Source organism: Opisthocomus hoazin, chromosome 4 (genome assembly GCF_030867145.1).
Source record: "Opisthocomus hoazin isolate bOpiHoa1 chromosome 4, bOpiHoa1.hap1, whole genome shotgun sequence".
Classification (NCBI taxonomy): domain Eukaryota; kingdom Metazoa; phylum Chordata; class Aves; order Opisthocomiformes; family Opisthocomidae; genus Opisthocomus; species Opisthocomus hoazin.
In genome coordinates this window covers 42,393,369-42,406,501 of record NC_134417.1, presented here as the reverse complement: position 1 = coordinate 42,406,501, position 13,133 = coordinate 42,393,369, and the positions used below count along the sequence as shown (strand labels likewise).

The 13,133-nt window shown below is 40.1% G+C and overlaps 1 protein-coding gene across 23 annotated transcripts in view; it reads left to right on the top strand.

The window, feature by feature from the left end:
- Positions 1–13,133, top strand: part of ARPP21 (cAMP regulated phosphoprotein 21) — a 255,713-nt gene that overhangs the window by 192,154 nt on the left and 50,426 nt on the right. For 19 of the 23 annotated variants that reach the window (XM_075418775.1, XM_075418768.1, XM_075418770.1 and 16 more), the window contains 3 exons: positions 117–349; positions 7,606–7,836; positions 11,972–12,141. In XM_075418775.1, coding sequence (XP_075274890.1) covers positions 117–349; positions 7,606–7,836; positions 11,972–12,141 — 634 coding nt within the window. The remainder of the gene's footprint in view (positions 1–116; positions 350–7,605; positions 7,837–11,971; positions 12,142–13,133) is intronic. The other 4 variants (XM_075418783.1, XM_075418780.1, XM_075418787.1 and 1 more) reach the window with 1 other exon arrangement.

The window sequence follows — 13,133 nt, the reverse complement described above, 5'->3', positions numbered from 1 at the left end:
GCTTTCATAAATACAGAATATTTCCTTTATTAGGCTTGCTGCAGGGTACACAAAGATAGATTCTGCCTTGATGTGGTTTTGTTTGTGTATAAATCTTTGTTTCCTGGTGTCTGTAGGGGTAACAGAGACAGCACGGGGAAGACATCTGGCAGTCGGCAGAGCAGTACAGAGAATGAATTGAAGTGGACAGACCACCAGAGGCCATGGAGCAGCACAGATTCAGACAGCTCAAATCGAAATTTGAAGCCAGCCATAACAAAGACAGCCAGTTTTGGTGGGATAACTGTCCTGACAAGAGGAGATAGCTCGTCAAGTAACAGAAGTACCGGCAAACTGTCTAAAACAGGTAGCTAGTACTGTATTGGGTTCACAGTACTTCTTGTTGCACAGTGATAAGTGGCTGTACTGGTCCTCGTCTGAGTATGGTGTATCACAGAATGGTGGTTGAATGATGGTTGGTCTAGATGGTGAATTGCATGAACAATTGTGTTTCCTGTGCATAGCAGATGTGTATGTCCGTCTACGTACACTAGTATCTGGGTACCAGGTATTGAGTTTTTAGGAATCAAGAAGAAAACCTGAGGTTTGCAAATGATAGGTGAGGTAGGCTTCTCCTGGAATAGGGTATGTGCGCGTCCTGTTTGAACAGTGTCTGCACTTGTAGCCTGAAAAGGTGGTGCTCCTTTCAGACAAAGCACGGATTTTACCTTTTTGTTAATCTTTTTGAACCGTGAAGAATTAAATGTCATATATCTGATGAGAAATCCAAGAACATTTTGTTGCAATTGCTAAAATGCAGACCATGTGTATCTTGGAGCACAGCCCCTCCCTCGCTGCTGGCACATGAGGCGGTGTGCTGTGGTGGAAGCAGGCAGAAGCACTGGATTCACAGAGGTTTTGCAGTGTCTCCCTTTTCTTGCTTAGTTCCCATTAAATGAAAGCATCGTTTAAGGAGACTGCAGACCTGGTGGGAATTCTGTGTTTATTTGCATTAACTTCATGGATACAATAACATATGGGTGAGTCTCAGGGTCTGTGTCTAAGTAATTTCAAGCTATGCCATTAAGCTACTCTATTATATTTTTGTGTAAAAGTGCATAATAAATAATGAGCCCATCAGATGATTCCATCAGTTTGGTTCATTTGATAAATATAAGTCAGGACAAATGGCAATCAATACTTAGCACTTAGAGCTTTTTCATCTTGAGAGTGTTTTATGGATGGTACTCAATTCAAACCCAGTTTGTCAGCCCCAGGTTGGTCAGATTTCACGCCTACTCCCAGAATCGTTTGGTAGCCTTTGCCGTGATTCAGAATGCTGGGGAAAGGAGTTTTCAGACTGAACTGAGCAAACCTCTGAATTTATGACTACGTTCTGGACCTCCAGATCTTGAATGTACGTTACAATTTTGTTTATATTTTGTAGCTGGAAAAAGGAACCCGTGTGGCTGGAAAGCCACTCTTTGAAACCGTGCTGATCATAAAGCTGCTGGGAGCTTTTGGAATATCCTGCCCTTTTTTTTTTTTTTTTTTTTTTTTTTTTTTACTGCTTCTAGTTTATGTTTCTTTTGAGACCTTAGACAAATCTTGGGTTTGTTATCTTAAGAGTCTCCTTCAGTTTTACTCCATTCTTGTGTATGTGAAATTCTATGGAATTAAGATGTGAATTTGACTTTGAAAATTAGTACAGTCTAGTTGTTTACCTCTGGCTTGTTCCTGAGCGTGACCATATACAACACAGCAAAACCAGTGTGTATGTAGTTTTGAAACTACACTCCTGTATTTTTTTTATTTGTAGAAAGGCTGAATAGGCTGTACAGTGTGGGCTGAAGTATGCAGTAGACAGTGTTTTTACCTCCAGATTTCTTTGCCTCCTGCAAATCTTTCCATTGTATCAGAATTCAATTTGATATATATGAATTAGGGAGGAGGTACAGGTTCCTGGTGTACTTTTTAATATAGTTCACCTCCAGTAAAGTGCAGGTAAGTGTGTTTCTCTGCAGCATTGTATTGCAGAGGTGCAGATCATTTAAAACAGCATCAGGGAAAGTCAGTTTGGAAGGTTGAGACATCTAACTGCAGAAGAGTAATACTTTCAAGTAACCGTTTTAGTGTTAAAGTCAAGCATATTAAAGGGTGCACTTAGCAAATACATTAAGGGAGAAATCTCTGAAGTGTGCCAATAGTTGTAAATGCATCTGCACTCCATATGCACCAAACCCGAAGTTGCTTTCAAATGAAAGCTCTTATAATACATTTTTAGAAAATCAGTGATATTAAAATTCCATGTTCTTTGCAAAGCAATTACATATTGTGAGTGCTTTGACTGTATTTTAAACAAAGTGTTTAAATTTGAAAGCTAGGTGAGGGACAGAAAGAGTAAAAAAAGACAAAATAAAAGGAAGAGGTGGGGAAAAAGAGCAAAGCAGGATGTCGAAAGAAACTTACACCTTCAAAGCCAGGACACAAAGTCAAACTGTCAGTCAGCCTGAGGAAAGTCAGAGGCAATAATATCTGAATCACTATTTCTATCCTTCTCTCTGAAATGTTATTGAATGGCATTAAAGTAGGAAAGAATGATTGTTCAAAAAATTAGTGGGGAAATACGCCTTGATAAAGTATTCTCCCTTCACATAAAAACACTGAGTGCATTCATACATCTGTCACAGCCCCCACCTGCTATTTGCAGGTGTTTGCTAAGGTACATCAGGTACCAAGCAACACTTCATTGTGCATGTTTTGCGTTAGATCTTCATTACTCTCTACTCTGGTCGTAGGCAGCACTGACTGTTCCATAGCTCAGTACACACTTAAAGCTTGATCATGTTTTTATTTTGGGGGATTTGTTTATTTTCTGTTCCATTTTCTACAATGTTTGAAATGGGATTTCAGAGTTGTGGCTACAAACATTAGGCGTACTGCCCTGAGCCTGGTAGGCACCAATTCTGTCCCGGTTCTCGTCTGCAGAAAGTACTGATCTGTTCTCTGAAGTTCTTTGAGTCACAGTAATAAATTTAATACACTCTTGTCTTGCATGTAGTTTGTATGAAATCAGTCTGAAGTTATTAGATGGTCAAAATGTTTTTCATTGGCTAAATAATGGAAAAATATTTGTGACCATTTTAGATTTGAAAATTATTCTACATATATGACGGTCATGAAGTAGCATTGTCAAACACCTTCCTTTGCGTGGGAATATTAAAAATTTCAGTATTTTCACAGATGGCTCACAGCTGCCTTTGAGAGTATATACAGTGATGCAATATTAGCATTGTAGCCTTTCTGGATCATTTTTAATACTGTCACCAAAGTGAAATGTTATGCCCTTAACCTTAACTTCTGATAAACCAGTAATTAATGATACACAGCAGACAAACAAACTGAAGCACAGAAGGACATTGGCCTCCCCTTAGGCAAAGACATACCATAGAACGTGCTGTTCTCTGCAGTAGAGTCCAGTAGTGTCAATTAGTCTTAGACTTTAATTGCATTCAGCTGCATGGGAATTAGAGCTTAGCAAAGGAGTTATGTTACTTCATTCTTGCAAACTTCATGAAAGAAGCTGTTTGAAACCCATTACATGGTTATTTTACTGGTTCTGATGGTTATTTTCATGCACCCATGGATTGTTTAGAAAGTCCTGTTCCACTGAAAAGCACAGATTGTATATTGCAAATACAATTTTTTTCTCTGTTATTGTGAAGGTTAGTAGATGCATAGGGATGTTTTAAGCTCTAATTCAATATTGAGTGGGGAGTTCCTAATCTAACAAATTGCAATCAGATTGCATTCTTACAATTTAGGACATCATACAAAACATTGGTTAGCTTAGATTTCCAGTAATATTTTAGACTTTCCAGGGTTGACTAAACATGTAGAGTGGTAAGTGAAATAGGTGTCAAAGATCTACCTGTTCAGTCTCTTAACACAGCCATGAAGAGAAAATCCAGCTCATCAACTACCATGTTATTTTCAGACACATGACAACAAGTTTTGATAGACATCAGTAGGAGGGAAGACAAGATGTGTTTCAAAGAAATGTCCTCTGTGTATCTACATATCTATTTAAATTATTGTTGGAAAACTTGGAAGCTAAAGATGCAATAGTTACATCTTTTCTTAATACATTTTCCATTCAGTGGAATGCACATCTGTTGGAGTGTATTTCTTTCCTCCCCATTTACGAAAAGCTGGTTGCACTGGGGTATCAGCTGTGTTGATACAGATCTGTAGGAATCGTTAACTTCTGTGTAACTGGAGCTGCAGTCTAATCTGTCCTGTTAGGTGTTCATTGCTACTGCTCTTGGGGAAAGACAATTATACTGCAGACATTTCAATACATTAACCTTTTTTCTTTAAAAAAAAAAATAAAGTATCCTGTAAATTATAATTTTGTCTCTGAGTTTTGGAACTGGATTTCTGCTTCTTTATGATTTCCTTTAATCAGGCGTTAGCCTGATGGATCTTGTAAGTCTAAGAGACACTGTAGGAATGTTGATGTATGGGTAATAAATCACGAGCCAACTGCTTCCAGTCATACGCTTCCCACCACCGGACTGTGCTGAAACATCAGTCTTATTTTTAGAAGTGCAGCTTGCAGAGAAATAGTCGTGTTCACAAGAGCATGTACCATTATCGTAAAAAAATCCTGAATACATTGTAATGTACAGAAATGCAAATGACTTACAGAAGTAGCAAAAAATATTCCTCAGCCAAGGTATTATATCCAGGACGAAAATGTTTCCAGAGATGATCAGTGCTCTACTCTTCTAGAAAAATTGAGCATCTGGAGCAAGTAGTGGGTAGGTCTTGAGTCCAGTTGATAAGAAAGGAAAACATTACCTCGGGCTTGGAAGGTGGATTGAGCAAACGTGTTCAAAGTCATCAGATATTGAATGCTGACCCAAAGAAAATGGAGCAAGACATGTTGCATCACTCATTAGCACTCAGAATACTGGAAAATTAATGGTACCTCTCCCTCCACAAACCATCTAAGCTATTAAGACTTTGTACTGATTTTTCTGTCGCTTTTTCTTTTACTGCTGTTTGAACTGCTGTATCTCTCAGAATACTTAAAAAATGTATTAATGGAAAGTGATGAGAATGTGAAGGTTATTATTATGTCAACTGTGAAGCAGCAAGAAAACTATAGAAGAATCTAGAAGTAGCCATCATTACATATTGAAAAAAAAGAGGTTGGATTGTGTAATGGGGGCAAAAATCTCATTTAGTCAAAGTTCCTTTCAGAAGTCTTTAGCAAGACATCTCTTAATGTGAATCTGAATAAAGTCAGATAGTTCATTTTTTTTTTCATTTGCTACAGTACTGAATTCATTATGTGGTGATTCCAGATTTAGACACCGTGAAAACAGCTAATGAGAGCTACAAAGACAAGATTAATTGGTGTTAATTTCCAAACATTAGTGTTGAAATTTACTTGGCTTAATATGTCTAGACTTAAAGTGACAGGAAATAAGTTGTGGTGATGGAAAAAAATGGAAATAGATCATTTTTATACAGGATAGATAGGTGGAAAATGGGGAGTCTTTTTTAAATATTCAGAAAATTGCTGAAATGGTTTGTGTCTTATTTGTGTTCTTTCAAAATCACCAACTTGATCTACTGCCATAGGAGAGCAGATCTCTGATCTCTTAAGGCAGACATTTCAAGCGATCGCCTTGGCCACCATGGGGTGATAGCACTGCAGGTTTTCCCACTGTTTCTGCCTACCATTTGATGAATACATCTGAATTCAGTACAGTCCTTTATTCTGCCATAAAAACAGCTGAAAGCGGGGAAAAGAGAAAACAATTGAATGTCAGAGCTGCAATCTTCTGTTACGCTGACGGTGTTTTTTCAGAATAGCACGAAATGAGGAGAGAGAAGTCTGAACTCAGGCTTGATACTACTTCCACACTTGGAAATAATAGGAGGTGTATGAAATAACATCACCACTCCTGCATCTCCAGGTAGCTTTCTAACCTGTTGAATTCAATAGGTGATGGAAAAAAGGAGAAAATAAAGCAAGAACTCAAAGAAGCAACATGAAGTGCATGTAGAAGGGCCAGGGAAATGCAGGAAAGGATGGAAAGGACCCGGTAACTTCTGTAGAAAGAAAATTAAACTCAAGCAGTTGCATTTACATTTGTGAGGAAGATGCCAAATAATGCTTGCAGCTTCATGAGGGTGACCTTCAGGAATATCTGCAATTTGTATAAACACTGAAATCTGAAATGATCCAATAAATAAAACTATCCCTGCAGGAATAATCTTTCTAGATTTCCAACCTCATTCTACAAGGAGGAGAAAAAAATACAGCAACTAATAAAGCTTTGAATTGTATTTACAGAAATTTAAAATTTCTTCTGAAATTTCTTACTTTCTGGATTAGATACTGGAGAAGCAGATTTAGGGTCCTGCTGATGGCTGATAGCGCCCAGCTCATAGGACTGTCTCTGTAGTAGCTGCCGTATGAATATAAAGCTTGAAGAAGAGGGATAAAAAAGTGTTTTCCACAGCGATCTGCAATAATCTGTAAAGACCCTCTGTTAAGTAAGAGAACGCTGGTGTGATTTCCTCAGAGGAAACCTGTTTTGCTCTGATTATGAGGAAATAAGTGAATTCCAATATGGATTTGACTGAAAACAAATCCGAGGCTCTAAGCAGCATACTGCAGGGTCCTCCTGTAGTATCGCAAATAGGAAGGGAAGTAATTTGCCTTCTAAGAAAGAAGTTTGCTAAAACCCAAGTCTGATTTCTGTCTTTTAGTTTATACCCACAGGAAGGCAATAAGGAGTTAGTAATTAATGTAAGATACATAGACACTGCACAGAAGTAAAATAAAAAGAAGTTGCAATTAAAATATACTTGTGGGAGAAAGCATTCATACAGACATTTGCTCACACCTCCCTTCTATTTGTGTTAACATCCTGCTGTAAGCAAGCTGTTCATCTCAGCCTTAAACTCTCAGAGATTCTTGTCGTTTTTACGTGAAGCAAATTGAAATCTAATCAGGTAAAATCTATTTTTAAAATAATGCATCTCCCCATCCTTCTAGGCGCAAATGTGTTTTAGCACATTTGATTTGTCTTTATTGATCAATTTTAATAGGCTAGGTGCTGAAGAACCAACATGGCGAAAGTCTTAGGTAGCTTTAAGTTAATACACATGGCACAGCTACCTTGTTACTTGACTTACAACTCAGTTGTTTTGTTTTGGTGGTTTTTTCCTCACAGAAAATGTTTGGTGTTCTTTTGTGTTATGTTTGTTTTTTTTCCATTTACAAACCCTATGTTTAGTTTTTCTACCTTATGAACCAGTACTTTGACACTATAAATACATGCTGAGCATTTTGTGTTCTGTTTGATACAGCTGTTTCACTGACTGGGGGGAAGCAGATGTTGCTGGAGGAAGGTGGTCTTTTAGAATTGCAGAAAAAACACTGGATACTGATCTCAGCAGGGAGTAAAAACCCCACTTCTGCTAGCTGAGCATGGACTAGTGCTTGCTTTTGCTGTCTGTGAAGGCTTTTGTCGGGTGTGCGCCATGTCTGATGGGCACTGGGGTCCCTTGTAACTCCTCGCTGCGATTGTGTCTCTCCATTAGGCTCAGAGTCTTCCAGCAGCGCTGGCTCCTCAGGATCCCTGTCACGAATACATCAGCCTCTCCAAAGTGCATCTCTTGTCCCTGGGGTGACGGCCAGCTCTTCAGGCAACATGTCCTACCCCGAGAATGGGATAAGTGGCCAGGTGACCCCCAGCAACACCAGCTATATCATTCTTCCACTTGAAGCTGCAGGGATACCACCTGGCAGTATCCTTCTCAACCCACACACAGGTCAGTACGATGCTCTCCTGACTGGTACGGCCCTTCAGTGTTTCTGATGTCATCTGGGGAACTGGCAAATCGCATGTTTCCAGAGATATTTTCCTTAAGGCACTTTATGAGGAAGCAAGCAGCAAATATATGTAGAAATGGAATTTGGCAGGTTGTATTTTCAAATCTGCAGGCAAAGCTGGATTTGCTTGCTGAGGCTGTTGTGGCATAGCCAGTGGGAAGGTGGTGCAAAACACACTCGTGCAGTCCCAGACATGGTATTCATCTTGTATATTCCTGACATTCCATGGCTGTGAATCCTCTGAGATCCCATTGGCTTCAGTAAGGACAGACCCTCTTCCATACCAAGCATGCTGTGATACGGTGCAACCGAACTACCATACTCAAAGTTTTAGAGATTGTGCTTAACAGCAGAAGAATTTCAGAAGGCTTAGAGGCTGCATTTGAATTAATGCTGCAGAGTTAATTTCCTTATGTGATTAGCAGTTGTATTTGAATCAGAAGTTTTGCGATGAGAGTAAGTAGTAATCTCTTCGATTCTGCATTGTGGCCCTGGCAGTTAGCAGCGCTGTGGCACTTGAACGAGACATTTGCAGGCACCCAAGCACTGTGGATGCTTCAGAAACCACTCGACTTGAACTTGAGTGCTTGCTGAAAGTTTAAGGCAATTTGTTACCTCCCTGGTCAGGATGAAGTCCAGATAGTGTTTACTGCTGACATCATTAAAAAGGTTCAGGGAGGTTGAGACTGTGATGCTTCTTCAGTGATTTGGACTATTTCAGTGACCATGACTAGCTGTGCTGTCAACCTTAGCTGAGTTATGCTGGGTTTAAAGTAACAAAGCCTAGAGTAAAATGTATATTCCATTATACTGAGAGTTTAACTCCATAATATTTTCAAAGTCCTAAATAGAGCATTCAGGAACTTTTTGTTTCTTGTTTATAACCAGTATTTTATCTATATTACAACCCTGTAATTACAATTACAACATTGTGTTCCAATGTTTTGGTGCAAATGCGTAAAGCTTATTTATGCGTCCGAAAATACTTTGTCAGAATTCAGTCAAGAAAAATTGAAAGTTGTAGTGTTTAAGAAGAACACAGCCTTGACAAACTAGTAAACCGAGCTTTCCACAGACATTTAGAGATAATAGTATCTGGGACTGATCGACATGTATCAGTGTGTATAGAATCAGGGAGGAGTTCTTGTTTGCTTAGATTCAAATATGATAAGTTCTTTCCAGAGAGATGACTTAGTAACTTGCACAAACCTGGACTTTTCTAAAGCCTTTACTATTTATGTGCACTTTTTTTTCCAAGCTGTTACGTTGTTGACATAAAAGCCTAATAACGTCAGCGTAAATGTGGATTTTAGACTTTTCTTAAAAACTGGGTTGGGGGAGAGAAGAGAATGGGAGGTGGGCATAACACAAAGCCAGTCATTACTAATTTACTCCTTTCTGTTGTTCTGGTAATTGGTAGTTCTGTCTATAACACTGGAGTTTCTTGGTCAGTACAGAAGAACGTATTTTGTGTGCTGTGTGGTCTACTTCCATACAAAACTCAGCAGGCCTAGGCAGAAGTCATTCATAATTCAGGTGATACGACTGACAGAAACAAATTAAAGGAGCTGCTGGTGCTTTGAGCCCACCGACAGCTGAGAGGTTGTGCTCATTCCTTGCCGTGGCAACGATGGAGGCTGGAGCTCATGACACTTGCAGTCCAGAAGAGCTGTTTAAGAGGAACATCTCCTACATGTGTTTTGTCGATTTAGCAATTTGCAGCAGCTAGCTCATTGTCTGCAGAGGTATCATTGAGAGCTCCATGTATGTTAGCATGTTTAACATTCAGGGAGCAAGTATTTTTGTGTACGTATAATTTTGTTTCAAACCCAGTGTTTTGTTTCTGTAGCTCCCTTGTAAATACATACATAATAAAGAAAATGGAGGGAGCAGATGCTTTTAAATACTGAAATTCTTATCTCAGACGTATAGCTTCACGCTGCTACCTGTCCTGGAAGTCAGGCTCTACTGTAGTGTCTACTGTATTTTTAACATGCGGCAAAATGTACGCTGCAAATTTGCCATTCTTTGGGCTCAGTATCTTTGCATCTTATTAGGGTAGCATTACAAAAGAAGCTCCCTATGGAGGAGACGTAGATTGCTGGATGCTGTGATCGGCTATCAAAGTGATGGATGCTGTCAGAAACATAGATGAAGAGAAGACAGTTTAAAGAAAAGGAAAAAGGAGCTTTGTTTCCTGTAATGAATAGATTTTCTTTCCCTGTGAAACACCATTCTTCAGCTCTTTCTTCTCCTCTTGCAGAATGGCTACTTCCAATCTTTTCTTGTTTGATCATAACACCATGTCCTTTAAAGACCTTTGTTTCCTTTTATACTACGTAGTCACTGACTGTGCAAGCCTCTAATGATATCCACAGATGCTGTCAGTATTTGCCTGTGCTAATTATACATCTCAGCTCCTGCTAAGGTGTTGGCAGTCCACGCTATCTTTTCCACATCCCCAGCTTCCTATGTTGCTTCTCGTTCCCCAGAGAGAGAAGCTTCTCACTTGCTTTGGGACAGGACTATTTATGTGGCTATGCTGTTTTGCTCTCTATTTCACCTGCTTCCCTGGTCTGTTTTAACCTTTAAAGGATTCCTCTTGACATGTTCTGTGATTTAATCCCTTTGACAATTTAAGAACATTTATGTTTCATTCTTACTCCTTTAAATGACATCGCAATCTTTGCCCTTCTATCAGGGCCACAGTTCGTAGCTTACAGATGTCTTATCTGTTACCATCTGATCTCTCCTTTTCATTTCTTATTTCAAGATTTTTTCATGAAAGGTCTTTTTTTTCATCTTTAAAAGCATTGCTGAACCTTTTCTCTGTCAGTTCTGTCATCCTTTGCTGAGCCACGGGAAATGCTCTTTATGGCTTCCCATGAACATCTGGCACAGGCTTCAGGAGCCTGTTAGCTCGCTCACCCAGTCTGTCTTTCCCAGTCTCCTAAAGTACTTCTGGAGCCTGAGACCCCCAAATCTAGGGATTCTATGCCATTGTCACCCGGTGCCTTCACAGCAAGAAGCAGGAAATCAGCCAGTGGACAGAACTGCCCCATGATTCTCTTCCACCCCCTCTAATCATGGCCTTTCTCCTGGTGAGTGTGAGACATGCCAGGATAATATGGCAACTTGATCCAGAAAAGTCTTGATGCTTTAGAGAGAGATGGCAGGGTTTCTTTAGCCAGTGCTGCTCATACATTTCTGACCATGAGTAATAAGAGGGAGGAACTGAAAGGCTGAGGAGTGAACAGAACAGGTAGAGATGCTTCTGTTACACAAATCAGAAGTTCATTATTTCACTGTTGCTGTCAATTACCGAATTCATCCAGATCTCCCTTTTTATCTCAGATACTCTTTTTTTTTTTTAACTCTTTTTTTAAACAAACATTGCTTTTGCAAGGTTGCTTCCCCCAGCTAGAATATCTGAAACAAAAAGAGTTCAGCAACTGAGTAGAACTTTGGGCAGAATTTGTCTTATATAGAAGAGATTTTCAAAGACATCTTAAGCATTTCTTCCTTGATAACTTCCAGTGCTGCCTCATATAATTACACAGGGCACAGTTCTCAGAAGTACAACACTATGATATTAGAATATGTAAATAAATTCGTAACAAGGGTGGGTTTATTTGTTTTCCTTTCAGTACAAACTATAGTATGTCAGGAGTGGTTCTGTACATTTGACCGCTATTGCATGCCAGTAAAATGTACGTGAATATTCTCTACCTCCAGTGTTTGCTCCAGAGTTCAATTTTAATGTTAATCGATTCATCATTGAATGACTTCAATTAATCATGGCATCTGAATCATGGTATAACCGTGATAACCTTCCACCCATTCCTTGGAAAGTTATACTGCCAAAATAAATACCTGCTGTCTGCCTTGCCTGCAAAAACAAACAAACAAAAAAATAGATGGCTGATACTGGAATGAGGCATTGAGAGTGATGAGCACTTTACTGTTGTAGCAGGTCAGCTCAAGAGTGATCAGTTAAAGCAAGGTTGTATGATTTCATACAGAAAATGACGCGATCTTAAAAGCGTTCAGCAAAGGCAGGCTGTTCTGTTTCAGGTCAACCGTTTGTAAATCCTGATGGGACGCCGGCAATATACAATCCTCCCAGTGGCCAGCAGACGATGAGGAGCCAGATGGTGGGACAGTCTCAGCAGCAGCCTTCATCCCAGCAGCCTCAGCAGGTTCAACAGCCACAGCAGCAAATGGCAAGTCACCTTGTCACACAGGTAGGTGTGGTGGCCACAGGAAAAAGAGACGAAGCTCTCAGGGATACGAAGGATGACCTGAAGGGTAGAAGGGAAAGATGCAGCTAGACAAAATGTCAGGATATTCTTTTCTTTTGAAACAAATGGGGCCCATGATCTGTATTTTCAACATGGATGAAACAGATCGAGAGGGGAGATTCCTTTTTCAGTTCCATCTAAGGGATGGTTTCTTTTTTTAAGAGAACTGCTAAGTGGGTTGGTGTATGACTACATAAATTTATTTTACAAAAATCACCCATGAGTGAAAGCTGAAGCAAATTAGTTCTCATATTAGTGCAGTCTATAATTCTCTCCAGAGAGCCGGGGACTTTTCCCAGTACCTTTCAACAGCAGTGGAGTTGAGTCAAAGAATCAAGCACAAGGCAGGGCTCTACAAACTCTTCAATGTCCGATTACATCAGGCACGAGCTGTGGGTAGCCCACTCTTGGAGCACCCCTGCCCCAGACCGTGGGTCTTCTGCCTGCGCCCTGTGTTCTGGTCATGACCCTGCTCTGAGCTAGAAGCTCTGGAGCTGCAGCAGGAGAGGGGAAGAGCAGTGTAGTTTGGGCACAGTGCCACGGTGTGTTGGCTCTCTGGCCTCTGGGCAGGCCATGGCATGTGGCCAGACGTGGCCGAGCATGGGCAGCAGGGTTTGGGTCTGGTTCAAACTTAGATTTGTGGATTGTGTGCCCACTCTTCCAGAGCAGGCAGAGGAAACTGCTCAAGCAAGAATTCTACACCCTGCTTACTTGCAGAGCAGCCAAGATCTACTATGGTTCTTGTGTGGCTTTGTAATTTGGCCCAGTTTCATCCCAGGTTGTGCAGAAGTACAATGTTTAAATTCAGTGAGGTTGCTTTGATCTTACTGGGACTTACGTGTTTGTGGCTCTTATTTCTTGATTTGGTCTTAGCAGTTTTAGAAGATGCAGGTAGTACCAAACCTGTGTAAGACTCAAGTTAAATGAGAGATTAA